This window comes from Dermacentor andersoni, chromosome 1 (assembly GCF_023375885.2).
Source record: "Dermacentor andersoni chromosome 1, qqDerAnde1_hic_scaffold, whole genome shotgun sequence".
In the NCBI taxonomy this organism is placed as follows: Eukaryota; Metazoa; Arthropoda; class Arachnida; order Ixodida; family Ixodidae; genus Dermacentor; species Dermacentor andersoni.
Window position 1 is genome coordinate 70,488,004 of NC_092814.1, and position 18,262 is coordinate 70,506,265.

The following is an 18,262-nucleotide window of genomic DNA, read 5'->3' on the forward strand; positions in this document are numbered from 1 at the left end:
GGGGATATTTTATAGTCGATCACATCCTCGTCATCAATCACGTAATCGATAAATCTGCAGAGTACAATCAACCCCTCTGTATGGCTTTCATATGTTATGAAAAGGCATTTGATTCAGTAGGTATACCAGCAGTCATACATTCATTGCGTATTCAATGAATACAGGAGGCATACATGAATATCTTGGGAAATATCTACAAAGATTCCACAGCTACCTTGATTCTACACAAGAAAAGTAGAACGTTAGTTGTCAAGAAAGGGGTCAGGAAAGGAGACACAATCTCTCCAATGCTATTCACTGCATGCTTGGAAGAAGTATTCAAACTCTTAAACTGGTAAGGCTTAGGAGCGAGGATCAACGGCGGATATCTAAGCAACCTTCGGTTTGCAGATGACATTGTTTTGTTCAGCAACACAAGGGACGAATTACAACAAATGATTGAGGACCTTAACAGAGAAAGTGTAAGAGTGAGCTTTAAGATTATAATGCAGAAGACAAAGATAATGTCAAATAGCCTGGCAACGGAACAAGAGTTCAGGATCGCCAATCAGGCCCTACAGTCTGTGAAGGAGTATACTTACCTAGGTCAATTACTCACAAGTAGCCCTGGTCAAGAGAAGGAAATTTACAGAAGAATTAAACGTGAGTTGGAGTGCATACGGCAGCCATTGCCAGATCCTAACTGGGAGCTTACAACTATGATTGAAAAGAAATGTGTATAATGACTGCATTCTAGCGGGGCTAACATATGGAGCAAAAACTTGGAGGTTGATAAAGAAGCTCGAGAACAAGTTCAGGACCGCGCAAAGAGCGATGGAACGAAAAATATCAGGCGTAACATTATGATACAGGAAGAGAGCGGTGTGGATCAGAGAGCAAACAGCGATAGCTGATATTCTAATTAACATCAAGAGGAAAAAAATTGGAAGCGCAGTCGAGAGAGAGAGAGAGAGAGATAAGAATACAGGAAGGCAGGGATGTTAACCAGTCAATAGTCTGGTTGGCTACCCTACACTGGGGGAAGGGAGAAGGGGAAGAGAAAGAAGGGAGAGAGAAGGTGTAGGTACGTGTACGGATAGCACTTCAGTTAAAGTCGCTCGAGCAAATCAGAAGTTCTGAGAAAACACAAAAGTGCCTTCACTGCCTTCTGAGCCGATGATCGGTCGGGACGGTGCTCTAATATTGTCTGTTCACTCAGAGGACGATCGTCTAGTTTCCTCAATGTGTCGGACAAATACTGTCTTTGTGCTTGAAATTGAGGACAATGGCACAATATGTGGTCAATGTTCTCCTCGCATGCGCAAACATCACATGCAGGACTATCAGCCATTCCAATTAGTGCTGAGTAGGCATTTGTGAAGGCCACTCCAAGCCATAACCGACACAGAAGAGACGCTTCACGCCGGTGCACACCGGCTGGAGGTCTGAGTTGAAGTGACGGGTTTAGTCGGTGCAGTCTTGTGCGCCTTGTATGTACGGTATTCCACTCTGCTAAGGAGATAGTGCTTGCCAGAATGCCAAGTTGTCTCGCGGCGTCGGTCCTTGAGAGCGGAATGGGGACGCAGCGGTCTTCTTGGTTTGACGTCCGAATGGCCTTTTTCTCTTAAGTGATGGACAAGTTCCGCGATTTCACACGTGAGCTGATCGTGAGTTCCATGTCGGAGAAATGAATGCACACATTGCAAGGCCGGCCTTGAATCGCAGAAGACTGCCCATTTTCTAGGACTTTCAGTATTTATCACTTGAAGCGCGTCGCGGAGAGCCGCGAGCTCTGCAGCTGTAGACGTAGTGACATGGGAAGTCCTGAACCACTTGGTTATTCCCATTGCTGGTATAACTACAGCGCCGCCGGAACTGGTTGATGTAGTTGATTCATCAGTGTAGACGTGTGTGCAGTCGCTGTATTTCTCGTACAAGAGAAGCAAAGTTAGTTGCTTGAGCGCTGATGATGGCAAGTCCGACTTTTTCTGAAGTCCTGGGACTGTAAGGTTCACTTGAGTACGGCGCATGCACCATGGAGGAATAGAAGGCCTTGCCGCAGGTGTGTAACCTGACCTGAAAGAGGCACGGTGCGCGAAGACAGTCGCACTGAATGTCGTGTGGGGCCTATCTACTGGGAGACTTGCTAGGTGGTGGGTAGGGGTCCGGGCGAAGTGTCTTATGTGCACACGAGCGCAGTCGAGGATGGCAGAAAACGAGGTGGGGTGATGAAATTAGGAAATTTGCAGACGGAAGTTGGAATCGATTGGTGCAGGAACAGGGTAATTGGAGATCACTGGGAGACGCCTTCGCCCTGCAGTGGACATAAATGGGATGATGATGATGATGATGATGATGATGATGATGATGATGATGATTGTCCGCCTCTCCGAATAATGCAGCTCAAGGGTTAGAATTATGTTAACTGTAACAGGCTATTTTTAAACATTCTACGAAACATAAAAATTAACATCCTGTACATGTCGACGAGACGCCGGCTTCGACGAGTAGTTGGTCAGTACCTACTTTTTTTTTCTTTTCTTGAAAACTGCACCGTATTGACGAAGTTCACACCTTGTGCGTTGGAAAACGGACTCCGTTGCGTTCGCCTAAAGTCTTGCTGCAAAGCGCAAACAAGAATATCAAGCTTACGTTCACGGGTTCTTGCAAGTGAAGGAGTCGGTCGCGGATCTGGACGCCGCGTGACCGCTCCGCTGGGTTCCCAAGCGGCTTCTCCCACAGCTATAAAGAAACACAAGCTGTTAAGGCTGTCAACTGTTGTTACAAAGGAAGGGGTTTTGGCGACCTTAAACAGCGTCTGCTTGGAGCTCGAACCAGGTTGACCAACAGAGAGGATTTGGCAGGAAAGACCAGGTGATGCAAAACCATAATACAAGTATAATACATAATTACGGGTGATAAGTGAGCTCCAAGACAAAAAGTACAGAAACATTTGGCGTGCGTGCTCCTGCACGCAAGGGCAGAGAAGATTAGTGTCTGTGGCATATCACTGGCCATCTTATCCCCTACAGCATCCGGGTGACCTCATTCTCTCTTGCTCCTCAGTAGAGAGTCTTGTCAGCACACTGGTCAACTCACACCCTGGAATACGGAGAGAAACCACTCCCTGGCGTAGAAGTGGAGAACGGAGGACAAAGGAGAGTAGTATTTGCACTGGTGCATAATCCCATCGAGCACACCGGATGGAGAAGTCTTTTCAGGTTGACGAGCGTGATGACTATAGGCACGTCGTGTCTCAGGCACTTGGCATCCGTTCATCGTCGCACACATTGAACCGTAACAGACTGCCGCACCACTGAAGGAGATCCCGATGAGCAGGGGACGACATCCGCTGGCCAGAGGAAAGACGCAGGTCGGTGCATGTAGTCGTTGTCGGTTGTCGCACAGCTCTCTGGAGCACGAAAGCCTGTGGGCGTTTCCCCAGGTCGTTCAAGGTCCCAGTCCGTGTCTAGATGCCTCCGAAATGTATGCAATAGTTTCTCAATGATAGCACGCGCCGGCAGAACTACAGCGAGACTCAGCCGCGCAAGTCAACAAGCACGATACAAATTCTCGCTGAGCTCCGCCAGGCTTATTTCCCACTCAAAAGTGACAGTTTTACAGAAATTACAGCAGCACTAAATACACACATGAACTTGTTATACGCTTCACAAAGCATGACTCAACCTAACTGCGAAAACCAGAATGAGATCCTTCCCATCCTACGCCAGGAAAACAGAAAACACAAGTTTTGGCAAACGTTTGAGGCTGATTCTCGATCTAGGTGCTTCGATTCAAGCCATCGACATTGTCATTGAGAGTGCCCTTTTTATAGCGTATCTCAAAAGACTATTGCTGCAAGGCGAGAGTCCAACGCAGGAGACGGACATTTTTGAAAAAGGTTGTCTGCAACAATTTTTGGAAGGACAATGATCTGTTTCGCTGAACAGCCTCGAGCCCACATGATAGCAAGGCAATCTTTGAACAGGCCATGCGAGACGTGCGCATTATTTCTCAGTAGCGTTGTACGCCTGTTGCCGACTAGTGAGCTTCCGACTAGCGTAAACGACGGGGTGTTCCTCGGCGTTCTCTTCCTTTTGGCATAGTACAACGCCCATGCCTCGCTCGCTCGCATCGCGTTGAGCCACAAATCCCCTCGTGTATTCCGGCGATCTTAGCACGGGCTGACTCGTCAGCGCGCTCTTCAGGGCATTGAAAGAGGATTCCTTTTTTTCGTCCTATGCAGAGGACACTTTGTCGCTCAGTTTTTCGAAGAGCATTAGTTAGAGTGCTAGCTATAGTTCAGAATACCTATAGGGGTGCACCGCTGATAGTACACGGCGATCCCTAAGAAAGATCGCATGTCGGTCTTTGTGCGCGGCTGCGGAAAATCTCGCATCGCAGCCACCTTTAGATCAGAGCGACGGCGATGGCCCTGGCCGATTACGTGAACGAGATAGACCACTTCCGCATGCGCCACTTGGCATTTTGGTGCCTTGACGGTCAAGCCTGCTTCACGCAAGCGGGCCAACACTGCTCTCAGATGTTGCATATAATTCGACCAGGATGCAGAATATATAGCCACATCATCTAAGTAAGACAAGGCGAACTTTTCCTGTCCTCGCAACACTTTGTCCATCAGGCTTGAAAAACAGTACGATGCATTTTTCAAACCGAAGCTTAAAATCTTAGGGGTGAACGTTCCAAACGGAGATATGAAGGCGCAATATCTGCTAGCCCGCTATGGGAGCAGAACCTGCCAGTTGCCCCGAACTAAATCCAGGGTAGAAATCAATCGGGCGTTACTAACTTTCTCGATGCGCGCTTCGATGTTTGGTATAGGAAAAATCTGATCTTTAGTGATTGCGTTTAGCCTGCGATAATCTACGCAAGGACGCAGATCCTTGCCCGGTACTTCAACTAAGGTCAAAGGCAAGGTATAATCGCTCTCGCAACGCTAGATCACACATAGAGTCAAAAGTGCAGGATTTCCTGCAATTCCGTAATTTGTTCAGCCTCCAGCTGCGCTTTAGAGACTAGTTCCTTAAATAGTTGTTCCCTATCCTCTCCTTTATTGAGTATCAGAAGACCCGAATGGATGGATGGATGAATAACTTTCTTGAGGTCCATCAGTGCGCGCGATTAGTGCGCAGCGGGCCACTCCCACGTCGGGACAGAGAGGCCATGCCCCTCCGCCGCGTCGCGGGCCCGATGGACAGCCCAGATCTGTGATTAAAGGTCCGAGCTGCGTAGAGGTCGGTCCCAGTCTTCCTTGGTGGTCCTGGCCCCCGGCGGCAGGGGACAACCCCAGAGCATGTGAGCAAGGCTAGCTATATTCTGACAGTAGCGACACGCATTGTGAGGGTGCGCGTCCAGAAAGATTTTGTGCAGGAAGGCCGGGCATGGGTAGGTGCCCGTCTGAAGCTGCCTGCACGTGACTTCTTGTGCTTTATTGAGTGCTTTGTGCGGTAGCGGCATGGTTCTCTTGAGTAACTTATAATGCAGGGTGAGATTGTTGTAAGTGAAGAGCGGGTCGCGTTCGCTCTCCCATCCTGCCGAGAGGGATTCCGGGCTCGCACGGTGAGTTAGGCCTCGTGCGGCCTCGTGTGCCATCTCGTTGAGGTTAGGGAGCGGCCCCTCGAATGGTCCCATGTGTGCCGGGAACCAATTCATGTAGTGTGAGGTGAAGTGATGAGTACGAAGTATTCTGCCGACGGTTGGGGATATGCTCCCTGTTCCGAAGGACAGAATTGCCCTCTTGGAGTCGCAGTATATCAAGCTTTTGTCGTCTTCTAGGAGTGCAAGGCTGATGGCCGCCTGCTCGGCCACCTCAGGACTATCAGTGCGGACCATGCACGCGTTGATGACCGTGCCATCTTTGTTCACCACCGCTGCTACATAGGCTCGTCTGCCAGGATATTTGGCTGCGTCCGTAAAGCAGCATGCTTTCCCGGTGGCGGCTGCCTGTCGGAGGAGTGCTTTGGCTCGAGCAAGTCTTCTGTAATGTTGTGCTCTGGGTTCATATTCCTGGGCAGAGGGGCCGCCCTGATCTTTTTCCTCTGGTCGGGTGTTAGCCCGTGGCTGCTACATTCGATCTCCCGAGGCGCGATGCCGATTTCTCGTAGGATCCACCTGCCCGCAGGTGTGCCGGACAGCCTGGTGATCTGTGCCCGTTCCTGTGCCTCCGCAATCTCGCTCAGCGTGTTGTACATGCCTAATGCGTCCAGTGCCTCCGTGCTCGTGTGCATGGACAGACCCATGGCTCTCTTGGCGACCTTACGCAGGAGCGTGTCAAGCTTGTCTTTCTCCACTTTGGACCAATTGTTCATGGCCGTGATGTACACGAAGTGACTGATTACGAAGGCCTGTGCCAGTCTAAGCAGGTTGTCCTCCTTGAGCCCTTGATGCCGGTTTGCCACTCGTCTCAGTAGGCGTGTGGCGTTCTCCGCCTTCGTGGTGAGCTTAGCGACTGCTATGGTGTTCGAGCCGTTTGCCTCTATTGTCATGCCCAACATCTTGATGTGACCGACCACCGGAATCGTGTTGCCTTCAGCGGTGTACAGGCAGACGCATGGGTCGGCGGCTGTGTCCCATCCCTTCGGTTTGGGACCTCGTCTCTTGGGTCTATATAGCAGCAGCTCAGACTTGCTCGGCGAGCACCGCAGGCCTGTTGGTTTGAGGTACACCTCAGTGGTTCGGATCGTATTTTGTAAAGTGTGCTCGATTTGTCCTTCGCTCCCCTTTGCCACCCACAAGGTCGCGTCTTCTGCATAGATGGTATGTCGGAGGTTCTCGATTCGAGTCAGTTGCCTGGATAGTCCTATCATGGCCAGGTTGAAGAGGGTAGGGGCCGGATATCACCGAGCCCTGCAGGGTACCCCTGTCGCCCAGTACGACTGACTCCGACTGCAAGGACCCGACTCGTAGCGAGGCCTTCCTTCCCCTCAGGAAGTCACTGATGTAGTCATGGAGACGTTGACCAAGTCCGAGTGTTGAGATTTATTGTAGAATGGAGGAGTGCTGTATGTTATGAAAGGCCTTTTCTAGGTCTAGGCCTAGGATGGCCTTGACGCCTCTTGTTGTGTTGTCTAGTATCTGACTTTTGACCAGCTTCATGGCGTCTTGCGTCGCCAGCCCCTGACGAAAGCCAATGATGTTGTGAGGATATATCTCGTTCTCTTCAAGGTAAGGCTTCATATGGTTAAGCACTGCACGCTCCATGGTCTTTCCTACGCACGACGTAAGCGAGATTGGGTGCAGATTGTCCATGCTGAGAGGTTTGCCGGGTTTTGGTATTAAGACTATTTTGGCCGTCTTTTATTCTAGGGGAACTTTGCCTGAACGCCACATCTCATTAACTATCGCAGTGAGCTGTTCCGCGCCGCTCTCGTCCAGATTGTGGAGGACCTTGTTGGTGATGTTATCCGGCCCCGGTGCGGATCGGCTGTTGAGACCTCTGAGCGCTTGTATGATCTCTTCCGTGGTGAAGTCAGCATCAAGCTCCACCTTAGGCCGACCCGAGTATCGGGAGGTCGCGTCCTTGGTAGCTGCCGCATCCGCCACGGGGAGGTACGTGGCCGTCAGTCTTGCTACGAGCTCGTCCGGTGTTTTGGTCTTGCATGCCTCGTATAGCAGCTTGCTCATCGCGTCCTTCCGCGAGGTATTGGTGTTCGCGCCGTCCAAGAGGTGTTTCAGAAGGTTCCAAGAGCCGCCTCTGCGTACCTGCCCGTCAGTCATGTTGCAGATCTCGTCCCATTGCTGCCTAGCTAGGGTGGAGCAGCGCTGTTCGATGCTCCGGTTTAGCTCCGCATTCTTCTTCCGCAGCCGACAGCTCAGGCGTTGCCCTTTCCATTTTTGCAGTAACGATTGCTTGGCTTCTAGCATGTGGGCGAGTCTACTGTCCGCCTTCTCAGTTTCCAGGTCGGTGGTGACCGTTCGCGTTGCTGCCTCGAGATCCGTCTGGAGTTGCGTCATCCACCCGTGTAGGGATGCGTTCGCGTCCTCCGCGGACCTACCGGTGCTCAGCTCTCTGAACTTGTCCCTGTCCACTAGCTTGAATATCTTTTCCTCGGTCCTGTGCGAGCCTACCGTCATCGCTGTGATGTAGTGGTCACTGCCCAGACCCACCCTTTTGTTAGACCACGACGCTAGAGTAATGTTCTTGGTGAAGGCGAGGTCGCGCGTGGTGTCCCTGTTGGTGGAAGTTCCCCGTCTTGTTGGTTGTGTCGGGTCGGTTATGAGCTTGAGGCCTGCCTCGATGCTCTCTTCCCATGGATCATTGCCCTTAGGTGTACTCTGCACATATCCCCACGTCGGATGCGGGGCATTAAAAGCTCCCGCCACGAGAAGGGGGTTACTACCTGCCAGGTGCGTGGCCTTGGTTAGGAAAGCACGAAACCTCTGCCTGTGCTGTTTTGGGCTGCTGTATGCGTTGAGGATGAATGTTGACTTGCTACGTTGCCCTTTGCCTGCTATCTCTACCATCAGATATTCAATGTTATTAGACAGCATGTGAATGTCGTGCTGTAAGAAAGTGAGCTTGCTCCCTACCAGAATGGCTACCCCCCTACCACCGGAATGCTTGGCCAGGGTACGATAGCCCTGGATTTTAATGTGCTCGGTGAACGTCTCCTGTAGCAGGATCACGCTAGGTTTCAATTCGTGTGTTCTGAGGTACTGCTGTAGCGTGTGGGCTTTGCCTCCCAGTCCTCGACAGTTCCACTGCCATACTATGAAGTCGCTAGTGGGTTCTGCCATCATGAGGAGTTCTATGCATGCTGGCGTGACTGCCTGGCATTACAGTACGATTGCTTGGCTTCTAGCATGTGGGCGAGTCTACTGTCCGCCTTCTCAGTTTCCAGGTCAGTGGTGACCGTTCGCGTTGCGGCCTCGAGATCCGTCTGGATCTCGAGGCAGCAACTGGTACACTGGTCGCCATCCCGGAGAAGGTAGTCGCTCGGGGTCGTGGTGCAGAGGCCACCACATTGTCTGGGAACTCCTCAATCTTTATGCAGCGTTGGTTATATCTTTCTTCCATAGCCGCCATGTTGGTTTGGAGACGGTTTATGTTAGTGTGTAGGTTAGCTACATTTGCTTCCAGACGAGCGATATTGGACTGCATGCCGGCTACCGACTCCGTTAGCTGCTTGACACTGTCACTGAGCGCACTCAGCATCTCGCGGATCTCGGAGCGAGCGCGCCCGGCCGCCGTCGATTCTTGTTCGATATTCAGAGCCCTGCGTTTGGTGGGCCTCTCGCTATTGATATCATCATCTGCGTCGTTCCTAATCGGTCGTGGCTGGGATGTAGGCTCGACCGTCATCGTAGCCGTATTACCGCTCCTAAGTTCATCTACTTTTCTCATGAGGATTTGAATCACGGATCGCATATGCGCGTTTTCGATTTCTAGCTTACCCGGCCTGTCATTGCTCACATTCTCCGTTGTCGCGCGCCCGGTTACCTTGTTTGGGCCGGTTGCCTTCAAGCGGTCGGCCCATGCTGTGCCGGTTGTCGTCGGCCTGCCTCCTCGGTGGTGGTCCTCCAGGAACTGCACACGGCTCGTCCCGCTGCCTCTGGGTCCTGAAGTCGAGCGCCCCCTAGACTGGGAACGCCCTCTCGGCAGGGATCTGCTGCGAGATCTCCCTCGGGACCTGGAGCGCCCACTGGACCTGGAGCACCCCCTGGATATGGAGCGTCTCCAGTATGGTGGCTGGCTCTCGGCTCCAGTGTGCCCGACCCGCTGGTTCTCCGCCGTGGCGCGGTCTCGATGATCAGGGGACCTGGGGTTGGCGTGTGATGGCTCGGTGCCACTCAAGGCCGCCGCCTTGTCCCATCTTCTGCGTCGTACCACGTATGGTACCTGATATCTTTGCTTGCACTGGCAGTCCGCGGTTACATGCGCGCCTTCACACAGTTTGCATTTTGGCGTACAGAGATGTCCCTCCTCCGGTTGAAGGGCTCCACATTGTCGACATGCCTTGACTTCCGGCGTTGGGCATACATCCGCGCGATGCCCCAGCACGCCACATTGGTAACACGTATTCACTTGCTTGCGATATAGCGTACATCTACCAATTAAGGGTAGGACCATACTTGACAAAATTGGGCACCCTGAGTCCATCGAAGGCCACAATCACCGTGCCCGTGTCCTTGATGCGTTTAGCCTCGAGGGCTAGCGGGTACTTGCTGTTGATGATGCGGCGCTGCACCTCTGCGGGGCTATCTCCAATGGGGATGCCGCGGATAACGCCTTTGCACGTGTTGTGCGGTGCCGCTTCGTAGGCGCTGATCTCGTATTGGCCTCGAGCTCCACCACTGGAAAAGCTGGCGCCACTGTCGGCGTGACGTGATAGGAGGGATCACGTGGACATAGCGGCCGCGTCGGCTGCTTCGGTCGCGCCGAAGCGAGCTGAAAACGAGTTTAAATTCCCTCGTACGCTGCGGTCCTCATTTAGTGGCGAAATTTTCCCGCTTCGAGTGTCTCCTTTACAACGCTTGAAAGCACTACAATGGGTAGTGGCTGCCTTTGAAGGCGCGCAACATGGTAGGCTACTGCTCGGTGCCGCAGGGCCGGACGCACGTAACGGAGGCCGGTGTCAGCCTTATTCACACGTAGCCGCAGGACAAGAAGCTGCGTGAAGCTTGGCTGGCGAAACATAAAACCGGCAAACAGTCATCGGCTACAACTCGGGTATGCAGCAAGCACAGACGCGAGGAAGATTTCTGCTACGGCGCCCGGTCTGCAATGTTCTGAAAACGCGCACTGAGACGCTCGCCCGAGTCCGCTGCTCGACTAATGTCGTGACGGTTTGGTCTATGAACTTGTCGATGCTATAGATACTGGCAAGTTCAGTGGAGTGGAAAGGCAGCGGTAAGAAGCACATTTAAGGAAAGCATGGCATATGGTCATGTTTGTGTTATGAATTAATGCGCTAAATTACAAAAAAGGAGCAGCGGGAAATTGCACGCTGAGAACACCGATAAACATACAGTGCGACGCAACTCGAGAAATACTATTGAAAGGTCAAAGAATTTAGAAGAAATAAAAGATTGAATCGTCGCGACGGCACATCACAGTCCCCGTAGGCGTCGAAGTCTCTACAATGAAATTATTTTTGAACAGCTGTGATAGCGCCCACGCAACAATGGTTGCTTGTATACTGTCAAATGCTCATATTCTGCTGCCTAAATCTCATGGCACGGTGCGAAAACGCGCGCGCGGTGAAAACGAAACAGTGCGCGGACAAGCATGCAGACGCGCAGTCGGTCGCTCCGAATCTGCGCGATCGCTGCATTGAGGCTTCGTTCTATTACACTCCATTTAGTTATACAAACACTATAAGAACATATTTCACATAGTTTGCTCTCAGCGTTTACCTACCTTTCACGCAAGAAGCCGGTTCGGGAGACTCCATCGCGGCGACCGCGCGCAGTGGCGTTCACTGTACGTATTCGGTAAAGAGATAGCGTCTGTAAACGATTCTGTGCTTTCAGTTTGCCCAAGATTATTATTTAGACAGTAAAAAACTTCTCTCGTTTCGAAAGTACTTGCAGAAATGTCTGGGAGAGCTCGCGCATGGTGTTTTCAGTGAGCGCTGACAGCAAAACCTATGAGGAGCGCGCCACGTGATCCCTCATAATACGCCAGCGAGGCGCTTCCGATAGATGGCGACTCCGTAACTCCTCGCCGCCAATACCTTGCCATATAGCTCGATGACCTTCGTTCTCACGTACAGGGTAGCGTTCTCGCTCTTGGGTGTGCTGACCACGATGATGTTCTGTTGCCAATTGGGACAAATGGTGTCCTCTTCTGCTTCACTCTCTGCAATCCCAGCCGCACGTACTAGGGCACTGGCGATCACCGGGGTTCCCATCCTGGAGATGTTGAGCCCTCCTCTCGGTCTTACGATGACTTTGGCCTCTTCTTTAGGTAAGCGGGGCATTCGCCCTGCCTTGAGTAGCTTTCCCTTGAGTTGCGATGCACGGGCTCCACCATGCCGGGCACGTCTATGTTAGGCTGAGCACCAAGAGGTCCTTTAATGTTAGCGAGGGCAGTTTCACCGCGTTTTGCAGAGCGTTTAGAAGAGCCCCGGATGCTTTACCGGAATCTCTTGGGGAACATTTACCATCATGCATACAACTGCTTCCGGTTCCCTGTAGGGATTGAAGAAATTACTGTGATAAACCTGCTGTGTCTTCTGCTTTCCAGGCAGGCTTATAACTTTGTTCGTGTCAGACAGTTTATGAACCACGTTTGTGGGACCTTCCCACTGCATCCCGAGCTTGTTTTTTCTGCGATAGTCGCAGAATCCTTACTTTATTGTCAACTTCAAATCGCCGGGTCCTGCAGCTGTCCGGTCATGATACACCTTGGACCTATGTCAGGCTTAAGACATCGCTTCTTCTGACAACTTCTGCACCTTCCTTATACATTTTAGTAGCTGAAGGACGTACTCGACGACAACTGGGTCTTCCCCGCATCCTTCCCTTGATTAGCGAAGCATGTGCAATGACGATCGCAGCGAGCTGCTGTATATGACATATACTGGCGAAAAACCGGATGCTTCATGCGGCGCAGTCCTCAACGCAAACATGGGAGCAGGCAGGCACCGCTTCCGGTCTGTCCTCCTTTCGAAGCATGACGCCCTTTAGCGCGCGCTCCAGAATAGAGTGTAGCTTCGCTACGAAATCGGACTGCGGATGGTACACTGAGCTATGAATGATCCTTACCCCACATCATTGCAGAAAGGTCGTGGTTAGGGCACTAGTAAACACGGTGCCTTGGTCGGACTTTACTTCGGCGGGAAAACCAATACGCGTGAATATCGAGATGAGCGCCATTAACTATTTCCACCGAACTAAGTTCTTTAAGTGGAACCGTTTCAAGGAACTTAGTAGCGGGGCAAATCGCTGTCAGAACTAACGGTATCCGGAGGTTGTTACTGGAAGGTGGCCTACTGTGTCGACTACGAGCCGACGAAGGGGCTCAGTGATGATCCGCACTAGCTTCATCGGCGATCTTGCCTCTTCACGCGGCTTTCCCACGCGCTGACATGTCTCGCAATTTCTCACAAATTGGTATGCGTCGAGGAAACCAGCTGGCCAATCATACTCCTGTAATAGTCGATTCTTAGTTTTCTTGACACCTCAGTGACTATAGGCCAAGAGCTTCCGTGCGAGAAGCGCAAAAGATCCTCTTGATAAGCCGGGGCACGACCAGCTGGTCAAATGTGACGCCCCTGCGACCTACATACTTCTGGTACAATATGCCGCCTCTCTGGTAAAAATTCAAGTTTTTCCGTGCCACACCGCCGTTTAGGTTGCTTTGTATGTTCCGCAGGCTGGGGTCCTTGTCTTGTTTGGATTTCAGAGCTGAACTGTCTACTTTTAACAGCCGCAGTAGGCATTCCGATGTAGCTGCTGTATGCAAATCAGGCGACTGCTCTTCTCAATACTTGGCTGCTGCCACTACCGGGACCTCTGCCTGCGTGGATCCAAACTCTTCTGGTTCTAACGCAGAGCATTCTCGATCTCCGCTTTCTGAGATTCCGAACTGGCATCCACCTCAGTTTATGCCGTTCCAGCGACTATTTTTGCAGTTAACTCATGAACTTTTCATCTCGTTAGGGCCATCACGCTAGCCTCCCCGATCATTAGCCCTTTTTCGCGCAGAATCTGATCCGGGCTATTTGAGAACAGGTAAGGGTACCGCGGAGGAAGCGTAAGCGATACGGCTGCTTCTGTCTCAAGTGTGCAGAAAGGACATTTAATAGATAAATTTGCGACCGGAGGACAAACTGTGAGCTTTTACAGCTTGCTTAATCCAGGCGCATTCACCTGTGAACACCTCAGTTTCCACATAAGAGCTATGAGCCACGTCCATATTAGCCGCGGAGTCGCGCAGAACGCGACACGGTTTCCCGTTTACCTCAAGGTCGCGCATGTACGGTTCGAGCAGCTTCTTGTTCTCTTCATTGCAACCGACCGATAAAAACATTACTTTTGCCTTGTTACATTGCGGAGCAATGTGCCCTGGTTTGTGACACTTGTTGAAAAGAAAGGGTTCCATCGCTTCCTATTTCTTTTGGTGCTCTGCCTTAATTTCAGGGGTCCCTTCGGACCAGGAAGTATTATATTTTGAGGTACCCTTAATCATAGGTTGGCCTTTCTTTTTTCGGGCCCTAGCTATGTCCTGCCGAGGTGAAATTGGGATCTCCTTTTCGACCATCGCTGACTTCGTGAGCCCGACGCGTCGCAATTTGCTCGGCTAGTTCAGAGGCTCTTGCTATCGTGCTAACTTCTGGCCTATCTTGAACCCAATACCTCACGTTGTCAGGTAACCGGTTATAAACATGTTCAAGTGCAAAGCACTGAACAACCTTCACGTGATAACCATAGGCTTTTTGTTCCTTGAGCCATTCCTCAATGTTTGATATAAGTTGATATGAAAACTCTGTATAGGACTCATTCCTAGCCTTTTCCATTTCGCGGAACTTCCGGCGGAACGCTCCCGCTGTACTTCCTCAGCAAAGTGGGCTTTACGTTATCATAATCATCTGCTTCCTCTCAGGTTAAGCGAGCGATTACGTCCGTTGCCTGGCCCCGTAACAGTGTGATCAGACGCTGTGGCCACGATTCGCGGGAGAACCCTTGCTTCTCGCACTTCCGGTCGAAGCTCGAGTCGCTTCAATTCAAGTGCGTGTTCCCTTTCCTCCCGCTGTTTCTGTTCTTTACGTTTCCATTCTTCACTTTCTTTCTGTTCTTTACGTTCCCGTTCTTCACGCTCTTCTGTCTGACTTTCTGTAACATCCCTTTAATGACCGCCAGGCATTCCGTAAGCTCATCATCCTCAGCCTCCAGAGCAAGAATAGCCTCAATCAACTGTGGTTTTCAGAGTACGTCAGTGACATCCAGTTGCAACTCCTTCGCTAGCTCCAACTCTGGTTTACACAGCGACTTCAAATTCATGGCTGTTTTCAGAGCTGCTCTCTCTACTGTACACAAGTATCTTGCCGGAACCTAACTGGTGGCAACAATAGCACGAATTACGCATTCTGTTCTAATCCTTCAACAAAACCTGGCAGAACTCAGTAGAGAAAGCCCCACGTTCATCACCTTGCAGCCAAGACTCCAGCGTAGACAAACGTAAACGCTGCATTCAGTTGTGACTTCGTAGACGAGGCTCGTAGATCCATATCCCTCCGCTGCGTACCAGTTGTTAAGGCTGCCACCAGTTGGTACGGGGACGGGGCTTCGGCGATCTTCAACAGCGTCTGCTTGGATCTCGAACCAGATTGACCATCGTATAGGGTCCTGCAGAGAAGACGTGATTATGTAAAAACAAATAACAGACGTTACGGATGAGCGGTGCGCTCCAAGACAAAAAGTACAGAAACGTTCGGCGTGCGTGCTCCTGCACGCAAGGGCAGAGATCTCCACGTGGCGTCTCGCTGGTCTTCTTATACCCCGCACCATCCGGGCAACCTCATTCTCTCTTACTGTCTGGTAGAGGGCCTTGACACTGGTCAGCGCACACATAAAAATACGGAGAAACACCACTCCCTGTCAATCCACACAGAGGAATTCTGAGAGAAACCACTCCCCATGGCACAGAGGGGTTGAACGTAGGACAAAGGAGAATAGGATTTTCACCGGTGCATAATCCACTCGCACACACCCGACGGACAAGTTTTTTTAAGTTTACGAGCGTGACGATTAGGCCCATCGAGTTTCAGGCGCTTGTCATCCGTTCCATTCATCGCCGCTCACAGTGAACCGTAACAGCTTGAAGACACGGACCGGTCGTGCGGGGGCACGGGAGCCTGCGTGCTCCAAACTCCTGAGTCTTTCTAATAAAGTTTTTATGATGATGATGATGATGATGATGATGATGATGATGAGCAAGGGGTTCAGCATGCACCTGGGTACCGCACTGAAAGTGGCAGCTATAGACCTCTGTGTAGGCGGTGGTCTACGTGCAGGCCCATGCCGTATAGGCCTGGTCATCAAACAGAGCAACGTCAGTGTAGATGTCAAGTGGATCTATAAGCTCGCTGCCTTGAGTTGTCGCGTGGTAAGAAGTTGGTGGGCAGGAGCGTTATATGGGATGTATCGGACGACGAAATCGTCGAGAAGCAATCGGGGTTTCCCATAGTGGCAAGGGCAGATTGAGAGGGGGCGCACCGTCATGTTGCTGATAACACCAGGCCAAACGGCAGCGGCCTTGCGGCGTGTTTTCCATGCGGATATGATGTCGAATGTGGGCTTCACGGATGTCGTCCTGCAGTGGAGGCAAGCCCGCAGCAAGTGTAAATGCACTTATGTTAGTGTGTTAGGGAGTCCCGTGATAGTGCGGAGGGTGGCCCTATGAAGGCATTCCAAATTTCAGATGTCCGTAGCAGAGAAGGCGTTATATGGGTGCGCCGTACAAAATCTTTCCAACGGCCACAGCTCTCGCGAGAGTTCGACAGGCGTGTTGTCACGCTCCCCCATATTTGTTGGAAAGTATGTAACATATGATAGGCCGACCATGCCTGCCGCAGTACGCGTACCCACTTTTGTGAGCTGTTGCAGTTGGACTTTGATCTGTCCGTTTTTTGTTTGCATGGTGTGCGACCCAATGCGTAGCGAGATGCACATGTTGGGGTTGGTGAGATGCTTGCCGTCTATACTGATAAGTTCTGTTTTATGCGGAGCGAGCTGCAGACCTATTTCCTTAAGGCTGGCCTCTAAACTGAGGAGGGCTGCCTTCAGCTCTGTCTGCATCATTTCTTTGTCAGTTTAGTCTGCTGCTTCTGTCCATATAGTGATGTCATCGGCGTAGGTGGCAAATTTAGCCGTTGTGTCCCGTTCAAGGTTTTTGGCTACCCTGCACATGGCCAGATTAAAGAGCGTTGGTCCTAAGATGGAACCATGTGGAAAGCCTCTATCCAGGTTATAAGTCCTTGGGTTCATACAGGTGACGCGCCACTTAAGCGAATGAGTCAAGTCGCACGAAAATTTCTGATCCGTTTCTGGCCGCGCTGGCTGAGGTAGCGGTTAACTAGCTGTGAGCTCCAAGACAAAAAGTACAAAAGCGTTCAACGTGCGTGTTCCTGCACGCAAGGGCAGAGAATATGTGTCGTGGCCTCTCGCTGGCCTTCTTATACCTTCCACTATCCGGGCAACTTCATTCTCTCGTGTTCCCTCGTAGAGGCCTTGTCAGCACACTAGTCAGCGCACACAGAGGAACACGGAGAAAAACCGTTCACTCGAGCAGAGGTGGGGAGCGATAGGTCACGTCGGGTAAACACACTGGTCAACCCACAGACAGGAATTCGGAGAGAAACATTCTTTGGCATAGAGGGACATAACGTAGGACAAAGGAGAATAGGATTTGCACTGGTGCATAATCCCGTCACACACACCCGACGCACAAGTCTTTTCATGTTGACGAGCGTGACGATGAGGCGCATCATGTCTCAGACACTTGGCATCCGTTCCATTCATGGCTGCACAAAGTGAACCTTAAGAGCCTTTATTAAGCAAGCTGTAGAAGCTCACAAAGCTATACTATTAAAGGTCCTTTTGGTACACTTGAGACGGAAGTTGCTGTATCGCCTACGCTTCTTCCGTAGTACCCTTACCTATTCTCAAATCGGACGCGTCAGATTCTGCGCGAGAAGGGATAATGTTCGGGGAGGCTAGCGTGATGGCCCTAACGAGATGAAAAGTTGGTGAGTTAACTGCAAAAACAGTATCCGAAATGGCACTAAGTGAGGTGGATGCCAGTTCGGAGTCTCAGGAAGTGGAGATCGAGAATGCTTCCGCGTTGGAACCACAAGGGTTTGGATCCACGAAGGCAGAAGTCCCGGTAGCGGCAGCAGCCAAGTTTTGGGAAGAGCAGTCACCTGATTTGCATGTAGCGCCTACGTCGGAAGGTCTACAGCGGCTGTTAAAAGTAGACAGTTCAGCTTTAAGTCATGGCGAAACAAGGACCCCAGCCTGCGGAACGTGCAAAGCAACCTAAACGGCGGTGTGGCACGGAAAAACTTTTTACCAGAGAGGTGGCCTACTGTACCAGAAGTATTTAGATCGCAGGGGTGTCACGTTTGACCAGCTGGTCGTGCCGCAGGCTTATCGGCAGGATTTATTGCGCTTGTCGCTCGGAAGCTCTTGGCCTAGTCACTGAGGTGTCAAGGAAACTAAGAATCGGCCATTACAGGAGTATGATTAGCCAGGTGGTTTCCTCGACGCAGAGCAATTTGTAAGAACTTGCGAGACATGTCAGCGCGTGGGGAAGGTG

General features: G+C 51.3%; 1 protein-coding gene across 1 annotated transcript; it reads right to left on the reverse strand.

The window, feature by feature from the left end:
• Positions 1-7,296: 7,296 nt before the first annotated feature.
• Positions 7,297-8,736, reverse strand: LOC126543222 (uncharacterized). The gene has a single exon (XM_050190357.1). The coding sequence runs from the start codon at positions 8,734-8,736 to the stop codon at positions 7,297-7,299; it is 1,440 nt and encodes a 479-aa protein (XP_050046314.1).
• Between the last annotated feature and the right edge of the window lie 9,526 nt (positions 8,737-18,262).

What these genes read in the sequence shown, in the direction of transcription:
- LOC126543222 (XM_050190357.1), bottom strand. Translation starts at nt 8,736, where the DNA reads ATGGCAGAACCCACTAGCGACTTCATAGTATGGCAGTGGAACTGTCGA.